Here is a 23,055-nt window from a genome sequence, read left to right on the forward strand (position 1 = left end):
ATTTCCTGTAGAATTACATGGTCCTATAGATTTAGTACCCAGCATCTCACTAGCATAGTAGGATTCCTTGCTTGTGTATTATGAAACTTAGATTGAGGTGAGGTGTTTAGGACTTAACCTAAGATTTAAGATGTTTATATCAGTGCATCGCTATAAATCTGGGCTTTAAACAACACATATTGATCAATTTGTTTTAACTAGCTAGTAACAAACTAGTTAGACCCAAACGCTCAAATTGACCAACCTGAGTTAGCAGTTGCTATCTTGTGGTAGTTAGCTTTCTACAAAGGTTGGACATTTCATCATAAGGATATTTTTTTAGTTTTCAAAATTAATTTTAGAGGGAGCTTCAAACTTAATCTTTCACAATTTTCAAATTTTCCTTTCAAAATTTTAGAAACTATTTTTCAAAATTTCATCTTTCCTAAAATTTTCAAAAATAAATTTTAAAATTATTTACTTTACAAAACTCTCAATTTTTTTCAAAATGTTTATCTTACAAATTTTCAATTTTTTCCTTAGAAATTTTTCAAAATTTTGTTTTTCCTAAAAATTTTCAAAATTATTTACTTTACACATTTTTAAAATTTTGCCTTTAGATATTTTTTTCAAACTTTACCTTTACAATTTTTTCAGAACCTTTTCCTTTATAACTTTTCAAATTTTTGTTTTAAAATTTTTAAAAATTTAATCTTTTCAAAATCTTTTAGATTTTGTCTTTACTTAAATTTTCAAAATTTTCTTCAAATTTAGAATTTTCATATCAAATTTTCAAAGTCAAATTTTCGTACAGTTTGATTAATTCCTCTATTTTTGATGTATGTCAAAAGAGGAGAGATGTCTAATTCAGGGGGAAAGTTAAATTAAAAATGTATGTTTACTTATTTTTACTTATTTTAAACTTAACTTTGAACTTTAGTTGCCAAATATCAAAAATGAGGAGATTGTTGGTGCAGGTTACACCCGAATCAAATCTAAGTTTTGATGTTGACAAAGGTCCAAGTGAAGTCTTGTTGTGATATAATAAGTTGACCAAGTGTGCAGGCTGTCTACTCAATCAGGAAAGCCCTAGTTGGAGGCTAGGCAGGAAAGACTTATTAGATCGTGGAACCCAAGTATAAAGTCCAAGTGGATCAAGAGGACCCAAAACTTGGTAGTGAGATCGACAGGTCTGGAGGACCGAAGATCGAGAGAAAGTCCTGGCGAGCCAATCGAGGCTAAGCGAAATGTCCAAATAGGTTTGGAGGATCAATGTTTGGTAGGTAGGTTGAGGTAAGCAACTGAATGAGCGATGTGAGGTAGTGTTCCTGATAGGAGCAATCTAAGGTCGCTGATCCAACTGAAAAAATCAGGAAGGTTTCCAAATTGGGATCAAGACAGTTCTACTATCTACTACTTCTCATGCATCATATATTACTGTGCTAATCTCTGTTTTGCATAAATATTCTGTATAACTTTGTTTTGCAGGTCTAGTATGATCGATCGACCGAACAGGAGGATCGGTCGACCGAACAAAGCTAAGTCAGATCAGAGACAAGTTCAGACCAAAGCATAGCAACATTCGATCAAGGCATGATTGGTTGACTGAACACTGATGATGTGGCAAAGATTAGTTCGATTAGAAGCAAACATGGGAAGCCAACCTGATCAGTCGACCAAACACAAGGATCGGTCGACCAAACGATCATCACATTAAAGGTGCATTAAGTGCGAATCTCGACGAATAGGGAAGTTCACTGTTCAATCGACTGAACCATTAAATGTAATTAATGTCCGAAGATCAAATCAACATCAGATCTCAGCGAAGAAGGAATGGAGCGGATTCGATCGACCGAACCCAAGGATCGGTCGACTGAACATTGACGATTCTTATAAAAATGAAGCTCGAGGTCCGAGGTTGTACATATGTTCTGTGTTCATTGCTGTGCAAAGCTATTATTCGTATGACAAGTCTACCACTCATCACCAAACAAGCTGTTGCTCAACTCAAGCCATACCGACCGAGTTCGATTCTACATCTAGTGTCCGTATATTTTTAATTAGCTAGTTTTGTACTCTATTTCAAGTAAGATAGTAGGTTGTTACTATCTTACACATTTCATTATACGATCTACTTCTCTCCGAGATTTAAATATAAAAAAGAATTTTAGTGAATTGTCAAACGGTGCGATCAAGGATCGTGGACCTTGGAGTAGGAGTCGACCTAGGCTCGAACTAAGTAACCATAATGAGTCTCTATTTTTCATTGTGTTACTTTGTTTTAAAAAGAAATGGAGTGTTTTTAAAAAAGCAATATTCACCCCCCCCCTCCCCCTTCATTTCTTTGTATTTCTTGCTTCAGTACTATTTGGCCTAGAAATATAATCCTATCTAAATGTTTTTCAAAACTCCTAACTCTCTTTTGTTCTGCCATTCCAAGCTGCTTTATTGTCTTCAATCATTCTATGGCACATCCATTGATGTGTGTTTAGGAGGTTTATCATATTCCTAATAGCATTCTCCAGCTTAATAAGTTTTGTCCATGCTCACTTCTTAAACTCCCAAGTACTATAATGTTGTGTTAATTGTTTCTTGTAGCTATGTGCTTGGATGATTCCAAGCCCTAAAAGTTCATCTGAATGCATTTTCGTTTTGAAATGTTCAGGGTATTGTTCCATCAAAATCAATGAGTTTCTGTTAAATGAGTTTTGTTTAACAATGATTAAGGTTTATGTGATTTATAATTCTATTCCTTTCTGTTTGTTATTCTGATCAGTTAATGTGATTATAATTTTGATGCATAAGTTTTGTCCAGGCTCACTTCTTAAACTCCCAAGTACTATAATGTTGTATTAATTGTTCCTCGTAGCTATGTGCTTGGATGATTCCAAGCCCTAAAAGTTCATCTGAATGCATTTTCATTTTGAAATGTTCAGGGTATTGTTCCATCAAAATCAATGAATTTCTGTTAAATGAGTTTTGTCTAACAATGATTAAGGTTTATGTGATTTATAATTCTGTTCCTTTCTGTTTGTTATTCTGATCAATTAATGTGAGTATAATTTTGATGCATCCTTGCTCAATTATTATTTATCTTGCTTTTTTAAACTTATTGTGAAATGCAATAGCACACTTCTTAGATGATGCCTTCTTTGTACATGGGTACGATTTGTTTGATATATGTGAATGGAGAAGAGGTGAAAGAGGCATGAAGTTTCATTGTGAATGAGATATTGGGAGTTTTAAGGCATATTAGTTGGTTTATATTAATTCACATGCATTGATGATGTAAACAAATGCTTGGGGAGAGGCTATCTCTCACGTGTGGGTGCGCAGTGGGTGCAAATCCAGGGTTTGGATTGTACTGAACCAAGTTGACTCGTGTACGAGCACGACTTGTGCACGCTGAATGTTGGATCGATCGGGGCAAAATTTGCCCAAGTGAAACAATCAAATTACAGTCTGAGATTATCTGCTCAGGTCATCTGTGTATCAAAACAATATGACAACATATTGTTTTGTCCAACTCGATCTTCAATGTTTTGTGGTTACACAGGTATTGAAATATTGATCTTTTATTCTCCACTAGTGTGATTGTGCACACGCGTTGCGTATGTAATATAATAATATATAAATTATTTGGGTATTTAAAAATCTGAATTATTTGGATTTTGGATTTTCTAGTATCACCCTTATAAACCAAGAATTAATTATTTGGGTAAGATTCATCAGACTCATACAATAGTAATTACTGTAACGGGCTTCCCTATGTAAAAAAAATATTTTATTTTAATATTATACTTGTCTTAGTAAAAAAAACTAAGAAAAATATATTTTTTAACATCGTCGGCCTAAAATATTTATAGAAGCTTCTTTCATCATAGTATTGTCAATTCTAAGATGTGGGACTAAAGAGAACTATATTTTTTTATATAAAACAACCAGAGAAAAATTCATAATAATATGTTGCAGCCGAGTATTGAACTCTACATCACATGTTTCGCTTGTGAAATTACTAATAAACTTTGGAATTATTTTTAGTGTAAATAGAAAAAAGGACATTAACGTAAATACATTTTAGGCTTCACCAAAGTTAGTTAGTAAAGGGGGAAGATTTTTAATAAAATAGTAAGATAGATACGTTTAATTATCATGTAGTTAAAAAAAATTAGTCAATTTTTAGCAGGTCCATTTGCCATTGCAGTTTTTATCTTGCTTTATATGCATTACAATATGCTATTAAGATTCAATTTTGTAAAGAAAATTCTTCTAATCTACTGCAATTTGGATTTTTTAAGTGTTAGTAGCTTCATGATATGGTGATTGTACAACATAAATACGATGTTATTCATAACCTGTATTTGTCACATACGTGTGATGGTACTTGAAGCTCTTTCCTCTATTTACCTCTAATGAATGTACATCACTATTAACGAAATTGCACTTTCTATTGCCTAAATGATACTTTGTTTATTCATGGCAGAGAAATCCAATTGTGGGGGTTCATATCTTTTTATATTCAACTAATATAGTTGGCATGCATTGTCCACAAGGACTTGGTAATGGACCTGGGCAAGGAACTACTCTTTGAAGGGAAATTTATCTTCAAATATTTACCTTATGGTAATTTTATTGCACTTATGTTAACTTGTATTTCCACTCATTTATGTCTAACCTAACAAAGAAATTTCCAGATGATAGAATCATTTTCAAATAGCTGTTAGAAATTTCTAGATGATAAAATCATTTTCAAATAGCAAGTGTATATAAAATCATTTTCACTAAGTTGATTAGATTGATTCAATAATAAATTCACACAAATTTAGACAGATTACAATATAGTGGGCAGTCTCATGAGAGGTGCAGTGTCCATAGCATTTGCTTATAGTCAGGTTATCAAATTTGAAGTTTTTTTTTCTTTTTGTATTTTTTCATGATAAATCTATTAATATTAAATAAGGAGGCATAGATGCTTTCCCTGATTTATTATATGTTTAGTTCAATCAAAATAGTAATATTACATTATAATATATTTTTAGACATTCAACTCATATTTAGCATGAATTTTTTTTTTATCATCCTATGATTTTTTTTGATAATCTAATTCAAATAGATGATTTGAAAGACGAAAGTATTTTTAATTTTTATTTGATTTAACAAATTATGATAGTATATATTTATTGAACTTACAATGTGCAAGATCTAGACACACTTAACTGTGATGAAATACAATTATGATCACTAGTACTATCTTTTCTTGTGCTCTTCAGCACTATGGTAAGTCTTTGTGTTTGAGAAAGCATAAAATACATACTGATTCCTATTATGTTTGCCACCTTCTGAATTTGAATTTACTGCAATATTCAAGCTAACTAAATAATCAACGTGGTGATTATCAAATGTATAAGTAGTTCTTTTTTAATATATTTTGGAGTGAAATGTCTTATTGTTTTACTACCTTATGATGTCTCCTAGGTTTTTGGATTGATAACAAAGCCGCCCTTGAGGTTTTTATTGTCGCATAGCGCAAAGCACTTCAGCAGCATGCCCTCTTATCATCAACCCCCAAATCTCTCCTATTACCATTCATGGAGAATGGGCAGGCCTCAGAAGATGAAATAGGGGAACATATAGCTTGGCCATCCAATCTTAGACTACTCACAAAACCAACTCACACGGTTCATCACCATTAGCGGAAGTTCGATGATGCATTCATGCGTCTATTTTCTCGAGGATGCAATAGAAAGTACAATCGCATGGTTATTTAAGTTTATAGTTTTGCATGACTGATATAGATTTTACTTATTTTAAAGTCATGTATACGTTGGCCCCTGTGGTTGTTTTGATGTGATCAACCAAGTTAGGTTAGGTCCTGTTTGATTTTAATCCCTATGTCTAAGTGTGTAGGAGTTTAGGAGCGCAGGAAGTCGAGCGGAAGACGCAGCTAGGGAGAAGGATGGCACGGGAAGGGAGCTGACAGGCTCGATGCGTCCGAAGGATGAAAGAGCTACGGAAGAGTACATCGGTGGACGAGAAGAGCATGCACGACGTTCGAGGGACAAGAAGCCGGGGCAGAAGCCTGCTCGAGGAGGAGGCCAGAAATTGGGTTCGGGTGAGTCCTATTTTGGTTGGCCACAATCACCCAATCAAACGAAACTTCGGAAGCTAAAAAGGAGAGGAAGAAGTGTTGGAAAAACAACTGGAGGTGCCCTCAACAGTCGTTGGAGGCGCCTCCGACTTCATCATGCTGAAGGCGCCCTCAACAGCCTTGGAGGCACCCTCAATGCCTTTGAGGGCGCCCTCGACCTGGCTAACTTGGCCGTTGACGAGCAGATAAAGTTTTATCCGCTCATCCCCTTGGAGGCGCCCTCAACCCCTTTGGAGGCACCCTCAAGACTCGAGATAGGATTTCCAGGAGCTATATAAAGGCTTCTGGAGCTAGGAATTAATGATTCAACTCAGTATTCAACTCCTAGCAACTCTTAGAGCTTTCCTAGTGTGTAAAAGACTTCTTGGCCTACAGTGAAGGAGATATTTCTAGTGGAGCTTTTCAACTGTCTTAGATTAACAACCATCTAGGTTGTAACTAAGTTAAATTTCTTGTCTCTTCTTTTCTGTTATTTTATTTTATTATTGTTGCTGTTTTAGAGTTGAAAAAATGAGGAGGGTATTTCCATTTTACAGGCAATTCACCCCTCCCCTCTTACCGGCCCCGCTGTACTAACAAGTGGTATCAGAGTCAGACCGTCTCAGAAGGATTGACCTCCGACTGAAGCATCAAGATCAAGACGATGGCCGGTGCAAGTATTCATCCCCCGAAATTCGACGGAGACTTCATTACATAGAAACGCCGAATGGAGGTATTCTTCAAAACAGAATTTAATATTCTTTTAGTTATGAAATATGGTTTTGCATTCTCTAAAGACAAGGAAGAATACAACTGGATGAAAAAGAAACAAGAAGATTTCGTGGCCAACGAAAAGGCAGAGTTCCATCTGCTCAGCGTCCTGCTGCCCCAGGAGGTAAGTCGGATCAGAAGCTACGACTCCGCCAAAGACCTCTGGGAAAAATTCTTGGAGCTCCACGAAGGCACCTCAAAAGCGAAATTAGCAAGGTATGACATCCTCTAGACTCAACTACCAAATCTCCGGATGAACAATGGTGAAAAGGTGGCGCAACTCCAAGCGAGAATTAAGGAGCTGATAACTCAACTGACCAATCTCAGAGAATCAGTAACGAACCGAGATTCTATTCAGTATGCGCTCAACGCCTTCCCAAGAACTCTTCACGAGTCTCAAATTGCAGAACCTAAACAAATAGAGAAGTCAAATCTCAATGTTGCCCTATAAGCCGGGATGGATGATCCCGACTCCGAAGCCTCGATTGATGAAACTTAAGCGGCAATATTAGTAAGGAAGCTAAATAAGTTTATTAAGACTAATAAATTTAGATCGCAATCGAGAAAGCATCAACGCAACAGAAGGACAATCCGATGTTACAATTGCAACGAGGAAGGACACATCAGGGATGACTGTCCAAAATTGAAGAAAAGGGACAAGGAGAAGTCCCAAAGATCGACGTCCTCTAAACGCAAGAGTCCGAAGGCTACATGGGATGAATCATCATCCTCCGAATATGAAGTTGAAGCCTTCTCAGGATTAGCACTGATGGCCAACCATCAAATTGAAGAAGAAATCAGCTTAGAGATGAGTATAGATGAAGGGGGAGAACCAGAAGAAGAAAGCTACGATGAAGGGGGGGCATCAGAAATAGAGGTATGTAAGGTATGTACTCTAACCCCTAAACAGTCTTTTCAATTTATCAAAACTCTTACAAAAAGCTTAGTAAAATCAGAAAAAGAAATTGTTGACTTACAATTAATGTTAGATAATTTAAAATCAGAAAACGATAATTTGAAAATGCAAATTGAAAAATTGAAAATTAATGCATGCTTTAAACCAAACAAATTTCAAAAATCAAAGCTTAGAATTTATAAAAAGTTGAATTGGTATATTAAAAAACATGAGGGACAACTTAGAAAAGTTTCCAAAAGTTATGTACCTCCTAAATACTTGATTAATTCAATAGGAAGCTAAGGAACCTATACTGGGTTTCAAAATCTTTTCTAAATTAAATTTTTGTAAGTTCGCGCTTTCAACGAGAAAAATTAAACAGTTAATTTCTTTATAAGACTTTGTCTAAGAAAGTGGTTGTTGCTCCAATAATCAAGAAAGCCTAGTACCTCACCACTGTCTGGAAGTCAAAATATTGAAATAAAATATTTAATTAACTTACTGATAAAGCATGAAAATAAAAATTAAATAATGCTTTAACAAGTTTTTTAACATTTTCTTTTGTTTAAATTGCCTAAAGGTTAGAGTTCTTTGTTAACCTAGAATTTATTTTGAAAAATTCCTACCCCATTTTTGCTGTGATCAAAGGGGGAGAGATAGGAACAAGTTTAGGGGGAGTTAATATTTTGTTTAAAAATTGGTACTTAAAAAATTGTAATAGGAACAAGTTAATATTTTTTTGAGAAAATTATAAATTCAATTATTGCAATCTTTATGCTTAAAATGTTAGTTTAGTAATTTCTTTAAATTACTTCTTGTCTATTTTTTTTCCTAACTTGAATTTGAGTTGATGCACATCAAAAAGGGGGAGATTGTCGATCCCCGTGGTTGTTTTGATGTGATCAACCAAGTTAGGTTAAGTCTTATTTGGTTTTGATCCCTTTGTCTAAGTGTGCAGGAGCTTAGGAGCGCAGGAAGTCAAGCGAAAGATGCAGCTAGCGAGAAGGACGGCACAGGAAGAGAGTCGACGGGCTCGGTGCGTTCGAAGGACGAAAGAACTGCGGAAGAGTATATCGGTGGACGAGAAGAACGTGCACGATGTTCGAGGGATGAGAAGCCAGGGAGGAAGTCTGCTCGAGGAGAAGGCCACAAATTGAGTTCGGTTGAGCCCTATTTCGGTTGGTCGCAATCACCCAATCAAATGGAACTTCAGAAGCTGAAAGGGAGAGGAAGAAGTGCTGGAAAAATAGCTGGAGGCGCCCTCAACAGTCATTGGAGGCACCTCTGACTTCATCATGCTGAAGGTGCCCTCAATGGCATTGAGGGTGCCCTCAGCAGCCTTGGAGGCGTCCTCAATGCCTTTGAGGGCCCCCTCGACCTGGCCAACTTGGTCATTGACGAGCGGATAAAGTTTTATTCGCTCATCCCCTTACAGGCGCCCTTAACCCCTTTGGAGGCGCCTTCAAGACTCGAGATAGGATTTCCAGAAGCTATATAAAGGCCCCTGGAGCTAGAAATTAATGATTCAACTCAGTATTTAATTCCTAGCAACTCTTATAGTGTGTAAAAGGCTTCTCCGTCTACAGTAAAGGAGACATTTCTAGTGGAGCTTTTCAACTGCCTTGAATTAACAACCACCTAGGTTGTAACCAAGTTAAATTTCTTGTCTCTTCTTTTCTATTATTTTAATTTATTATTGTTGTTGTTTTAGAGTTTGAAGAATCAGGAGGGTATTTTCTTTTTGCAAGCAATTCACCCCTCCCCTCTTGCCGGCCCCACTGCACCAACAATATACTCCTTTGTAGAAAAGAAATTATATTACTAAGTAACTTTTTTGTTATTAATTTTGATTGTTTTACTTAAGTGTAATGTTTATGGTTGAATGTGATATTATAATTGTTTGAGCTTTGATTGTATAATTGTTTGTATGTGGTATATGTGTGTGGTATATGTATATAATATTATAATTTGTGGTATTATAATTGTACATGGTATTATAATTTGTGTGGTATCTATATATGGTATTTGAATAATAGTAATCGTAGAGTGCACTATGCTCTGTGAATGTTGTCAATTGCTCTTAACCGTAGCGCGTGCCACGTGCTGCGAATGCTCTTAATTGCAGCGTGCGGCGCACGCTGCAAATACTATCGATTGCTCTTAACTGCAGCGCATGCTGCAAATGATCGTAATCGCAGCGTGCGCCGCACGCTGCGAATGCTCTTAACCGCAACGCGTAGTGTGTGTTGTTGAAGTTTTATGATTTTTAACAACTTGCAGTCGTGCAGCGTGCAATGAGCACTGCGGATAGCATATTTACACGCTAAGGAAAATCATATTTATTGTAGTGTGTGAATAGCCCACTCCATTATTTTAGGTGTTGTTTAGCATTGCTTCGCTTGTCCTCAACCCTGTCTTTAGCACACTGCCTTACCTTGAGCGTGGTCCTTTGCCATCACCATCCTACACAACACTATACCACACATCCCAATATGTCATTGTCCATATTTTTTTTTAATTAGTATCATGAATCTAATTTGCGTCGATTAATCCTAGGTAATCAATTTGGTTTTATAGAAATTTATCACTGACCACTAGGATAAGTTAGAAAATGCTCACAGCGGGTGACCCATTAGCCTAACATTCTTATGTCAATCGTCTATTAAGAGAAGTTCATCCATTGTTTCGTTAAAATTAGGACTTGATACTTAAATACTTAAGAACTAAAAATGTACCTCATTGCCACACCATTATCCTAGGGGCATTGTTTCGAATGTTAATTCCATTTTGAACACATGATGAATGATTTTACTCATATTAGGACCATTGTAAAAGACATGATCCTTAATAGGTCAAGCCATTCTATGACGTTTCATTTTTTTTTTAATTGACATCGGGTATCTAATTTTTTAAATTGATTGATTTTGAGGGTGACTGGTCTAATTTTACGAAAAAATTTTACCGACCACTAATATAAATTAACAAGAGTTAATGGAGGTCAGTGTAAACGTACGACTAACATTCTTAAATCCATTTTTTATCGGAGAGAAAAAAAATCTCCTATAATATATCACAACTGAGATTTAAATTTTAAATCTCATAGTTATATGTTTGAAAAATCTAATCATTACACTGCCACTGCCGGACAGAAAAAAAATAAAAAATTATTTTCAAAACCAACTAAGCTATTAACACTTTTAATTGTTAGTTGTCGTTGATTGCATTCATGATAGTAATCAATTGTGCAATAATTCCATCTATATAATACGGACTTCTTGTACCGACCATTTTCTATTACAAATCTTGGAGGCTCTCTAACCGCCCGTACGTTCTTTTGTTTCTTTGCTTTCTTTGTCATTTTGCATTAATCATGCGAGTGGATTCCTGCATCAACTTATTTGTCTATATTTTTTATTTAATTATTGTAGAAAAACTCTCTCTCTCTTTTTATCTTTTGTCGCCTGGTTCATTAAATTAAACTATCTCCTTACCTCGGTCTAGTTTGAATCATCGTTAATAATTAGCTTTTATGGGTTGGGCTCGAATGGGTTATGGTCGTCTTCCGATCCTCTTTCCTAGAGAAAGATCTTTATGTCCAAAGCTCCCAAACGAAGATGCGTACGTGGCCCCACCCAGCGGCACGAGCCATAGAACAGTGTTATTCGGCCACGTACGAGTCTCCGGCACGGGCCCCACCCAGCGGCACGAGCCATAGAACAGTGTTATTCGGCCACGTACGAGTCTCCGGCACGGGCCTCCTCGTGCGACAAGTTCAAACTTTTTGAATCGCCCTGCATTTTTATCCTTCACTCTTGCTTCAATTCTCTCTCGAACCCCTCCCCACTCCGGTGTAAGACAGAACAGTACGGGCCAAACCTGTAGCAAATTGGTACAGAATTAATGGAAATCACGTCCTCCTCCTCTCTTTAAATGAGCTTCCATCGCTCGCTCGCTCCTTCCCACTTTCCAAATCTCTTTAGCTACTTTCCACCTGATATATTCAAATCTCGTATAAGTTGTCCGATCGCTAGCTCTTTAAATTAGTCTGTGACCATGGCGCAGAACAAGCCGCTAATGCTCAAGCATTTCCTGGAGCTGGATTGTGACACCGTACCGCGCCTTCTCGACGCTGAACTCCAGCGAGGTAGGAGTCAACTTCCGAGAACGTGCTCAGAGAGTGCGCGCTCGAGGATCTCCTCCGTCATCAAGATGCTGCCTTTCGCTATCACGGCCGGATGGCTACTCTCCAGGAGCTTATCGAAGCGGATGAGGATAGACTTCTGGAGAAATCGAGGCAAGTCATCGCTGGAGGCGGAGGCCGTCGACGGCGAACGACTGCGGTCTTGCAGCTTACCATTGCCGCCGGGCGTCAGCAGATGCAGCAGCTGGTCTTTCATGTCTGACAGTGGCTTTAACTCCGACGAAACGAAGAACGGATCAGGGAGGAAAGCCGCCGGCGACGACGTCTCCGACGCGGCAACCAAGGTGAGCCGCTGAGCAATATTATAGTTTTACTCTAATTAATTAATGTACTGGAGTAATTAGTAAGTGGTTGCTTGATTGAACGTCGACTCCTGCTTCGTGCCATCTCCGTCACTGTCGAATAGCTTCGTCTTTGGTGCACCGTGCTGGTCCATGCAGTCGCTTCGCCGCCATCTACTATTTGAATTCAATTGGCACATGCACAGGATGTACACGTGAAATATGGACGTACGTGCATGTACAAGAAATTAATTGATTTAAAATCTGGCAGGATCTTATATTGCTTATTTGTTTACTTGGGCAAAGGAATTAGAAATTAACTTTCTTTAATTTGCATAGATTAATTATAAATATCTTTGTTTGTTCCCCTTAAGATAAGATATCAAAATATATAGTCCACTTTGATTCACATATTTATTAATTAATATCCTTGGCCGCTTATGTTTTCAAAATAGTCCACTATTCTATACTATGCACCTTGTCGACTCGCGTGTTTTAATCTTTCTGCCACTACAATATATTTTATTAATAAAAAGTGAGAATAGCGTGCCAACTCGTACATGTTAAATGTGAAGAGTGATTGATTAATTGCTGTTATTATTTGTAAAAAGAAGGCGACGAGGGATGGAGAGGGAAAAGAATCAGCTGAATCCCACAGCTCGTCGGAGGAGGAAAAGGAGCAGCTGAGTCCAGTGTCAGTGATAGAATTCCCTTCCGAAGGAGAAGAAGACGCGCTATCGCCTTCCTTTCGCCACATCCTCTTGAAGCTGCGAAGTATGTATTTATCTCTCTCTTTGTAATTTTGTCATATTTCTTTTTATTAAAGGAGGGATAAAAATCAAAAGAGACGTCTCTTTTTCAAAAATTTAAAAGAGCCTTTTATCAGATGTTTTAACTTTTTAACATCTAATTTAATATTGCATATATATATATATATATATATATATATATATATATATTCTAGTTAGGGTTTAAGATTTATAGTTTATTAACTTAGTTATATAAGACTTTATACTTTGCATTTTTTATACATTTATAATTTAATAATATGATTAATTTTTTTTTCTCTTCTCAATTTCTAGTTGTTATAATGTATAGAAGTAACTTTATAATGTGTAGAACCTACTTTATAATGTATATTACTAGTAACAGTTATAATATGTAGAAATTACTTTATATCTATTAAAATGGAAAGGAATTATAAGTAGCTATCATAAATATTTAAAAATAATTTTAACAAAGTTTAAATAATTTAGATCAAGTTAGTAAAAAATATTTTGATAGTATAGTATTCAAAATTTATGACTTAAAATTTTAAGATTTAGAATTTATGTACAACTGTATAGTAACTACTGATAGCTACTATAATATGTAAAAGATACTTGACAGTTGTTATAACAAGTATAAATTACTTAATAACTATTAAAATGTGAAAAAATATTAACTATTTCACTTTAATTAAAATTACTACATACAAATTACTATTATATCAAAATAATTTTACTAACTTAATCATAATTATTTAAATTTTATCAAAAATACTTTAAATTAATCAAAATCACTTTAAAAGTTATTTTAAATTAGTCAAAAATTATTTTAAAAGAGTTATAACTAAATTTAAAATCTTAAACTCATAACTTTAAAATCTTAATTCTTAAATTCTAAATAATATTATATGAAAAATACTTTTTACCAATGTAATCGTAATTATTTAAACTTCATCAAAATTATTTTAAATTAATTAAAATCACATAAAAATAGTTGTAGCAGCTATCCAGTAGATAGTTACTACAATGTGTTTAAACTACTAAGTATCTATTATAATATTATATGTTCCTTAAAAATAATATCCTTTTTGATTATTTCTGTTCTCTTTATTTTTCCCCCCATAAATATCATATATTGATTCTATATGAATTGCCCAAAGGGCGCACCCAAAGTTTGGGTTAACCAAAAGACATCCTAATTTTTAAAAACACCCAAAAGGTGCACCTTTTTCCCATTTTGTGCCTATGTCAAATCTCACTTTTTCTCTTTATTTATTTTTACTCTCTTTATACATGCAACTTCTCATCTCTATTCTCTCTTCTCTCTTTTGTATGTGCATAATTACAATGGTGTTGATTTTTAAAAATTAACATCACAACTTAATTTACATTAACACCGCTAATTGGCCTAGTTTGCACTACTACGAATCGTGCCTGATTCAAATCAAGTCCAACGTGGGCCTCGTTTCTTAAAGACCAAGACAATATTCTAGTTAATTTTTTCAGTAATATTTTAACATCTTTGAAGAGATCAAAATAAGCAATGGAGTGTATCGTTGGACTCCTCACAATATCAGAAATATATAAAACTTGAAATGGATTCAATTGAACATGTCTAAACCTATTAATGAATTTTCGATTGAAAAGAGAAGGGAGATAAAGATAAAAAAAATCAGATTTGGTAGAGGAGTAAAATAGGAAAATATGTGCCTTTTAGGTATTTTCAAACTTTGAAATATCTTTTCGTTAATTCTAAACTTTGGATGCGTCCTTTGGACAATTAGCAAAAGAGGATCTGGGATCTCGTGTTCCTTTAGCATTTATAAGGAATGTAATTTGTATGATTATAAAATGACAAAAATATCTTGAGGCCTCTATCGATGGTCGTCGCACCTCTACTGAAGCTTGCGGCAGCCACCGACAACCAGTGGTCGCCGCCGCTGGCCTCTGCCGGCAACCGCCAGCAACCACCGTCGTCGGCAATCGGCAGCCCGCCGGCAACCAGAGGCCGCCGCTGGCAACCTACGGCTGGCAGCAACAGTAGATGGCGGTGGGCGGCGACGGACTAGGAGTATATTCGGTATTTAAATTTTAGTTAAATGGTAACCTCGTAATGTAATCAGATTACATAGTATTTGCTTTGTAATGCAGGTTACAAAACTTCACTACATTTTATAATCCATATTACATTACATTACAAGTTTAAAATTAAACCAAACAAAATAATCAATCTTGTAATGTAATCGTGATTACATTACAAGACAGATTACATCCTATCAAACGTAGTCTTAATCGTATCAGACTTATATCATGTCTTCTTATGAAGGCGACCTCACTCACTATCGGTCAAACTTGCCAATGATTACAATTTTTTTTTTTTAATAGAAATAGTGATGCAGGACCAATATAGGAGTATCTAATTTTTAAAGGATCATAATTTTTAATTCAGGAATTAGAAACAGATTTTATCTAGAGATCTATATTTATTAGAGGAATCCGTAATTATCAAATTTAGATTAAAAAATATCATTTATGACTTTGGTAGAGGATCCAAGTATTTTTTTTTATTTTTAATAATTTTTATTTTTATAGTATTTCAAATATTCTTAATATATCAGGTATTTATGAGTTAAATTCATTAATTGATGGCGGTGCAGGGAAAAAGCGGCAGCTGCTCCGCAGAATCGGACGGTTCGGACGCCTCGCGGAGCCCACCCGAATCAACCTTGACCGTTGCTTTGCCTCGTGCAACGATGAGGTGATGACAGCGAGGAGGCTGCTGCGGCATTTCACCTCGATCTGCCATGTAAGCTCACTGGACGCGAGCTTAGAGAAACTTCTGCTGGATTTCTTCGTTCACAGCTTGACCGTCCGGCAGAGGAAAGCGGCGAAGACGGAAGAAGATGAGGAAGCACGGCGGCTGATTTTGGCGGCGAGGGAATGGATGGAGGGAAGATGGTCTGGGGCCGACGACTACCACGGGGAAGGGACGGTGAGGGAGATGGAGGAGGGGGAGAATGGGTGGATGAAACAGCAGGCGGCCGCGGAGGAGGTGGCCGTGGATTTGGAGGGCCTTCTCTTTGGATTGCTGATGCAGGAGCTGATGGTGGACTTGGCTAGCTACGTGCTGATGTAGGTCGTCGTTGGGGATTAATTAGTTTTGAATAGGTTAGGATTTTGAGATGGAGGCCACCATGCCATTTTGAGAGATGAAGGAAGAGGCGGTTCAGAAACTCACCTACCTTAAATAATTCAATTCATGAATCAATATTTCTGAGCTAAATGAATGTTAGATAATGAGGATGTGTTCCAATTTGGGACAAAACACTTGGACGATGGTCCAATTAGGAAGTCAACTCAAATTTTTATATTGAGATCAAACAATTTTACAATCAGAATAAAATATGCATATAACTATTTCTATCTCTGTTTTACAGTACTATTATTATTACTATATCACTAACTATATTTTACAGTAAAACAGAGTCTTCAATTAACCTAATGGTTAAGTTGACAGAACAAGAAAGTTTGGTTGACCGATTATAGGAGTGACCAAAATTGAACACGGGCTGGTCATGTTGATCGCCACGGTTGTGCCCCATTCTGTAAATCCCACATGTAAGAAAGAGGTTATTGGAGAAGAACATGGTCCTGATTGGGTCGTGCCCATCTCTATGAGTGTTGTGTATGAGAGATTTTTTGCACTGAAACATAGGAAATTGCACGACATGTTGAAAAGAATGATAGTGGTGCCAAATAAATAGAAAAAAAAATAAAAGATACGGCACACATTTCTGATTTGTAACACAGACTTATTCGAGAACTTTGAGTCGGCGACCATTGGGAGATTCTTACATTCATCCGAGTGTTTTACAAAAATTTATTAGTATAATTTGTACAAGTTAGATTTTGAGAAATGATAAACACATTAAAGAAGTTAGAATGTTTATGATTAATTACTTTATTAAATGTGCAAAAATTAATGGGTCTGGAGAGTCTGATACCAAACTGAAATTCAATTAGGTCCACGGGATTCAATAGCTGATACGAAGTCCAAATAAGTCCATGAGATTTGATATCTGGCGGGAAGTCTGGTTAGGTCCGCAGGATCTAACAATCGGTCAAAATCTAGTTGGGTCTACAAACATGATAATTGGCGAGAAGACCTGGTGGGTCAAAGGCAAATCAAACGACTACAGTTGGTAAGTAATATGTAAGCAATTAGAGGAGAGATCTAGTGAGAATGCGTTCCCAATTGATGGAACAGTAGGCGTCGATCCGACCCAAGGGTTTTAGCGAAACTGAAGATTAGGGCCGGACAGTCCGAAAACTGTCAAAATGCTACTTTTCCTTTTTCCTATTATTGCTTGTATGCTAACCTTGTTGCAGAAAAAAAAGGAAAAGACTGAAAATAAGACGTCCAGGCACTTGGACCAATCCAGGTGCCCAGACTCCGAGCGCCCAGACTAGCTTCGTCCCGATGGCTTGGCCAGTCACTTGGGTTGTCTGGGCGCTCGGAGCTAGTCCAGGCACCCGGACCAGAAAAGTCATCCAGAAACTGAGTTGGAGCGTGACGACTAACTAAACCTACGTCAATGGTCCAGGCATCCGGAGGGATTCTAAGCACCTGGAGGTGGATAAACTTGACAGATCAAGTTTTGACGAGAGATCGTCATGTCAGCAACGGTCTAGGCGCTCGGAATGGGCTTATATAAAATCCTTCGACCAGCAGCTTTAGAGAATCATCTGCTATGTGTTTCATATTCGTGTGCTGCTTCGAAAAGGCTCCGACGACACCGAAAGGCTGCTCTAAAGTTCGAAGAACGAAGAATTCTTCAAGTTTCCTTTCTGTTTGTCGATAACATTTTTATTTCAGTTATTGTACTCAGAAATTATTGTAACTCCTTTTCGAACTGATAGTGATTGCCCAACGAAAGCACTCAACGAGTATGAGTCTTGGAGTAGGAGTTGTCGAAGGCTCCGAACTAAGTAAAAAATTACTTGTGTTAGCATTTGAACTTTCGTGTTTCTTTTTCACTGCATATTCTCGATCCTTCTTTAAAGCGACAATCACTATTCACCCCCTCTCTAACGTCTTTTTGATTTAGCAGGTGATATCAGAGTAAGGTACCACTCTGAATTAGGGAAACCACCAATTGAGCTATATATCGTTTCTGTTTAAAAAATATTCTTATGTCTTTTTTCTATTTTTATTTTTTCATCATAAGTCAGAATTGGTGAAATATCCCGTCTAACAAAATTTGTCATAATATTTTTTATTATTATATTTTCCCTCGAAATTGGTGAAATATCCTTATTTCCTTATCTCCCACACCACTTACCCCAAGACAAAGTCTTGGAATCTTCATGAGTTCTTTTTCAGTGTTGAAAAATGGCGAACAAAGAAATGCTTAGGTGAAATGTCAACAAACCACATCCATAAGAGATATATAAGAAGGAAGAATTCAATTTAAGGATGCAAATGGAAAGCTTCGTATGATGGCCGACTTCGATGGTGGCATGACGCTGAAGCGATCTTCTTAGAACTCAGAAGCAAACAAAAAAGTAATAAAGTTAATTTTAGATTTATTATCTAACGAAGTTACATATAGGATAGGAAAGGTCAAAGATACCAGCGAGTTTTGGACTCATCTAATCAAGCTTCATGAGGAGTCATTGAAGCTAGAGGAGCAAGTCAAAAGTAAATCCAGATTCAAGTCAAATCTAATAGAGAAGCCTACTGAAGTAGGGGGTGCACTTAAGGTAAGTATAATTTTTAACAAAATACCCTTATTAGTAGTAGTTTACGTTGGGCGCTACTCGAAATTCCATTCTGTTTCCCTTGTAAAAAAAATTTATACAAGCACAGACTTTTCCTAGCAATCCATGTTCTTTTCAGAAGTTAAACTTGGATTGCAAACGAAACTTAACATTATTAATCCAAGTTTAACTCATATGTTCTTCAAAAGTTAAACCATATTACAGAAGTTGATTAAATATCTATTTCAAGGATTGACTTCCAGGTCGTTGGCGAGGCACTCGACCTTCTTGGTTATGGGATCATCCACCACTTTCTAGACAAAATCTTTCAAAGAAATTGAATATTTAAGCTCCTTACAGTAACCTTAGGTTTAACTACAGAGACCACAATCGAAGCACAAGATCGAAATACAAAATTGATACACAAAATCGAAACACAAAGTCGAAACACAAAATCGCTAGTGTATTCCTAGTTGCGCTCCATACAAAGAAAACAAAACTAGTTGCATTGCATAATAAATAACTAGTTGTACCTTTCTTCGTAGACAAAGACCTCTTGATCTTCTACCGTATTCCTCTCCTCTTCTTGGACGTTGTGTGGGCAACAATCTACCAAGACAAAAACACCCGAACCCTTTTTGTTTCCAAGCCGCCTACCACCAAAAGATGCAAAGAAAAGGGGTGCCTCCTCTTTCTTCTTCTCCTCCAAACCGTCGGCCACCAAGGTGCTTCATCTCTTCGTTTTCTGTTCCTCCAAGCTCCGGCCACCAAGAGAAGATGGGGCGCCAACCCTAGAGGGAAGAAAGGGAAGAAGAAAAGGAAGTGGGGCGTCGACCCTAGAGGGAAGAAAGGGAAGAAGAAAAGAATGGGGCGTCGACCTTAAGGGAAAGGAGAGGGTTTTTAGTTGTGGAGAAAAACTTATCAATTTTTAATTGATTTATTGTTGTGACACAACATCCTCTCCTTTTATAACCCTTTGCGCCAAATAAAAAAGGAGAAAAAGTAATAGATTTTTTAGAATTCTGTTGAGAGAAAAAAGCTCCCTTTTCATAACTCCTTTTTTTTTCTTTTTTTTTTTTTGTGGTCGACCCCTTGCTTGGGCACCAAGCAAGGCTTGGAAGCCCCCTTGCTTGGGCACCAAGCAAGGATGTAGCCGGCCCCTTTCTTGAGTAGGAAGCAAAATCAATACGGGTGAATGCGAGACTTTATAGAGGCTACAACAGGGACCGAGAGGAGGAATTGGTTTTGACCTCCTGATGGACTTGAGCTTCCTGTGTTGGACCCGAACACCCAACTCAAGTTCATCAATAATAACTCATACCACTAAAGAGTTATTATTGAACTATCGCACCAATTCCATATTATAATATGGGCTCCTACTTATTATGAGTGTGTTAATCTCCCTATGTTTAAGATATCGTATATCCGTTAATTAAGTGAGTTGTTAAATGAGTTACTGACAACTCACTTAATTAACATCTAGCTCCAAGAGTAGTACCACTCAACCTTATTACCATGTCGGACTAAGTCCACCTACAGGGTTTACATGATAATCCTTATGAGCTTCTCAAGGGGACATTATTAACCTAAATAAATAGGACACAGTTTTCTTTTATAATCAACAACACACCATATAAATGGTACTATCTCCCAACTCATCGGGCCTATTGATTTAACGAATAAATCTCACCCATTGATAAGTCAAAGAAACAAATACTAAGTATACATATTTGTTATTATATCAGGATTAAGAGAACACACATTCATAATAACAGAGGTTCTGTTTTATAGTCAAGACAGACTAATACCAAATTACACTACAACCGTTCCAATGGTGTGTCCCTATCCATCTCGGTCGTGAGCTGTTATTTATAATTTATAAGGAACTGATAGCATGATCTTATGTGTGACACCACACACTATGTTATCTACAATATAAATTAAATAGACAACTGCATTAACATATAAAATGCAACATTTGATCAAAGTGATTCTCATTTCAAAATATAAATGTTCATACAAAAAGCTAGACTTTTAGTATACATCCTAACAGTTTAAATAATCAGCATAATAATTTAGATAAACATAAAATTATCCCAAGTATGGTGTATGACAATCTAGATTTGCATGATTCAAATTTAATTAAAAGTTTAAAAACTACAAAAGAATCTAGATTTTGATCAAGTCAATCAAGACTTTGACTAAATTGGCATCAACCTTAACTTGGTTAAACAGAATAATGACAAAATAAATTGAAAAAAATTAATTAATTTAAATATTAAGATAAATTCAAATTTAAAACTTAAAAATAATGAAATAAATCTAGATAAAATTAATAAATACCTTAAAATATATTTGATAATATAGATAATGTCAATCTAGAAATTTCTATCCAAAACAAAAATGATTTAATAAATAAAAATTTAAATATTAAGGATAAATCTATAGATAAAATTAATCAAATAAATTTAACTAATAATATAAACTTCAAAGACAAAGAAAATATGAGGATAAAATTAAAACAAAATTTAACCAATTCGAAATTAAGAATTAATAAAAACTTAAATATCAAATATAATCTTTTAAACAAAGATAATTTAAATAATTTAATAAATTTAAAATAAAAAGAAAACTTAAATATTAAGTACACTCCTTAAAGAAAGATGCAAAGGATAATTTAATCAACTTAATTAATTTAAAATTAAAAACTTGAACTTAAATCATAATTAATTAAACCTTAACTAAAAATTGATTAAGCCTAATTAAACCTAAACAAAAATTTAAAAGGAAGTTCAATAATTCAGGGGAGGCTCTAAATTAGTTAGCACCTCCAAAATAATAAGTTTACCCGATTGGATAATTAGGACTAAGTTAAAAAGGGACAAAAGTTTAACTTTACAAACAACACCGGAGAAGTTTTGGATGATAGTAGGTTAGTAAAACTCTATCTATGCATGTGTAGAAAGATATAGCTTCGACCTGGTGTATTTGGCTTAGTGAAACTAACTGAAGCTATCCCTTACTAATCCTAGCTAGTTAGACCAAAGTTTTATATTAAATTTAGTGGATATGACTATTAAATTTAGTGGTTACTATAATGATGTCCAGGTGACTCATCACAGCTTAGACATTTATCCAAAGAATGCTTATTTGTTGAACCCAAAGCTAAACTTGAATCTAACATAAGTTAAACCAAATACTGAAATTTAACTTAACTCATCTCACAAAACCATAGGATCCCGTTGTTTGAAAACTTAAACTAGGTGAGATGAATAAGGATAAGTTAATTTAAAATAAAAAAATTAAAATTAAATTAAAATTAAAATTAATATTAATATTAAATAAATTAAAATTAAATTAAAATTAATATTAATATTAAATAAATTAAAATTTAATTTAATTAAATTGAAATAATTTTAAAAAATAATTAAGCATTAAAATTAATTGAATTAAATCCTAAATATTAATCCACTTAAACTTTAAAATTAAGTTAACTTAACATTAACTTAACTTTAATTAATCTAACCTTAATTGGTAGTTTAAGATAACTTTGAGTGAAAACTTAAGTTAATACCTTAATTCAACCAAATTAAAACTTTAAATTAATCTATTAAATCAATCAAATTACCAATCAATTCACTTAAATCTCAATTAAATATTATCAATCCAAACATAAAACTATTTAATATACTTATCTTGAACTTAACCTTAATTAATGTGAAAAAACTAGGAATGATAGACTAGGATTCTTATTATCAAATAGTTTTTCAAATAATTTATAAATTCTAGGAAAATTCTTTCATTATATTTTCTAAAAAATTCTCATTTCTCTAGTATTTCAAAATTATTTTGGCTTTAGTCTAGATTTAATTCATAGAAAGCATAATCTTATAGATCTAGGGAATGAACATATCACAAACATACTAGATCTACCTTTATTATGGATTCAAAACATAGAATAGTGTGAGATGCGTAGACCTTTTACATGAACTTCAGATGCTTATATCAGTATATCAACATATGTCTGGATAACAAATACCAAAATACAATGATCAAGTTAAGCAATCTTTCTTAATAAACAATAAGTGAGATCAAATTTTACTTAACTTGACTAACCAAGTAACACTACTATATTTTGGTAGATAGTTAGTAACTAACAGTTAGATATGTATAAAAGATGTTGGTAATTGACTGAGTATTTTTCAATAAAGATATCAGGTTAAGGGGAAGGATTTGTATTTTCAAAAATTACTTTAAAAAATACATAATTTTGA

General features: G+C 35.1%; 1 protein-coding gene across 3 annotated transcripts; it reads left to right on the forward strand.

Annotated features, from left to right (window-relative positions):
- Window positions 1-11,598: 11,598 nt before the first annotated feature.
- On the forward strand, window positions 11,599-16,304 carry LOC121983160. Of its 3 annotated transcripts, XM_042536121.1 has the most exons (4): window positions 11,599-12,257; window positions 12,866-13,028; window positions 15,679-15,827; window positions 15,900-16,304. In XM_042536121.1, the coding sequence occupies exons 1-4, from the start codon at window positions 11,826-11,828 to the stop codon at window positions 16,155-16,157; spliced, it is 1,002 nt and encodes a 333-aa protein (XP_042392055.1). In that variant the 5' UTR covers window positions 11,599-11,825; the 3' UTR covers window positions 16,158-16,304. The 3 variants fall into 3 exon arrangements, with proteins under 3 accessions (XP_042392055.1, XP_042392053.1, XP_042392054.1); XM_042536119.1 differs by having other exon boundaries at window positions 11,600-12,257; window positions 15,679-16,304; XM_042536120.1 differs by having other exon boundaries at window positions 11,617-12,257; window positions 12,869-13,028; window positions 15,679-16,304.
- The last annotated feature ends 6,751 nt before the right edge of the window (window positions 16,305-23,055 follow it).

Source organism: Zingiber officinale, chromosome 5A, assembly GCF_018446385.1.
Source record: "Zingiber officinale cultivar Zhangliang chromosome 5A, Zo_v1.1, whole genome shotgun sequence".
Taxonomy (NCBI): domain Eukaryota; kingdom Viridiplantae; phylum Streptophyta; class Magnoliopsida; order Zingiberales; family Zingiberaceae; genus Zingiber; species Zingiber officinale.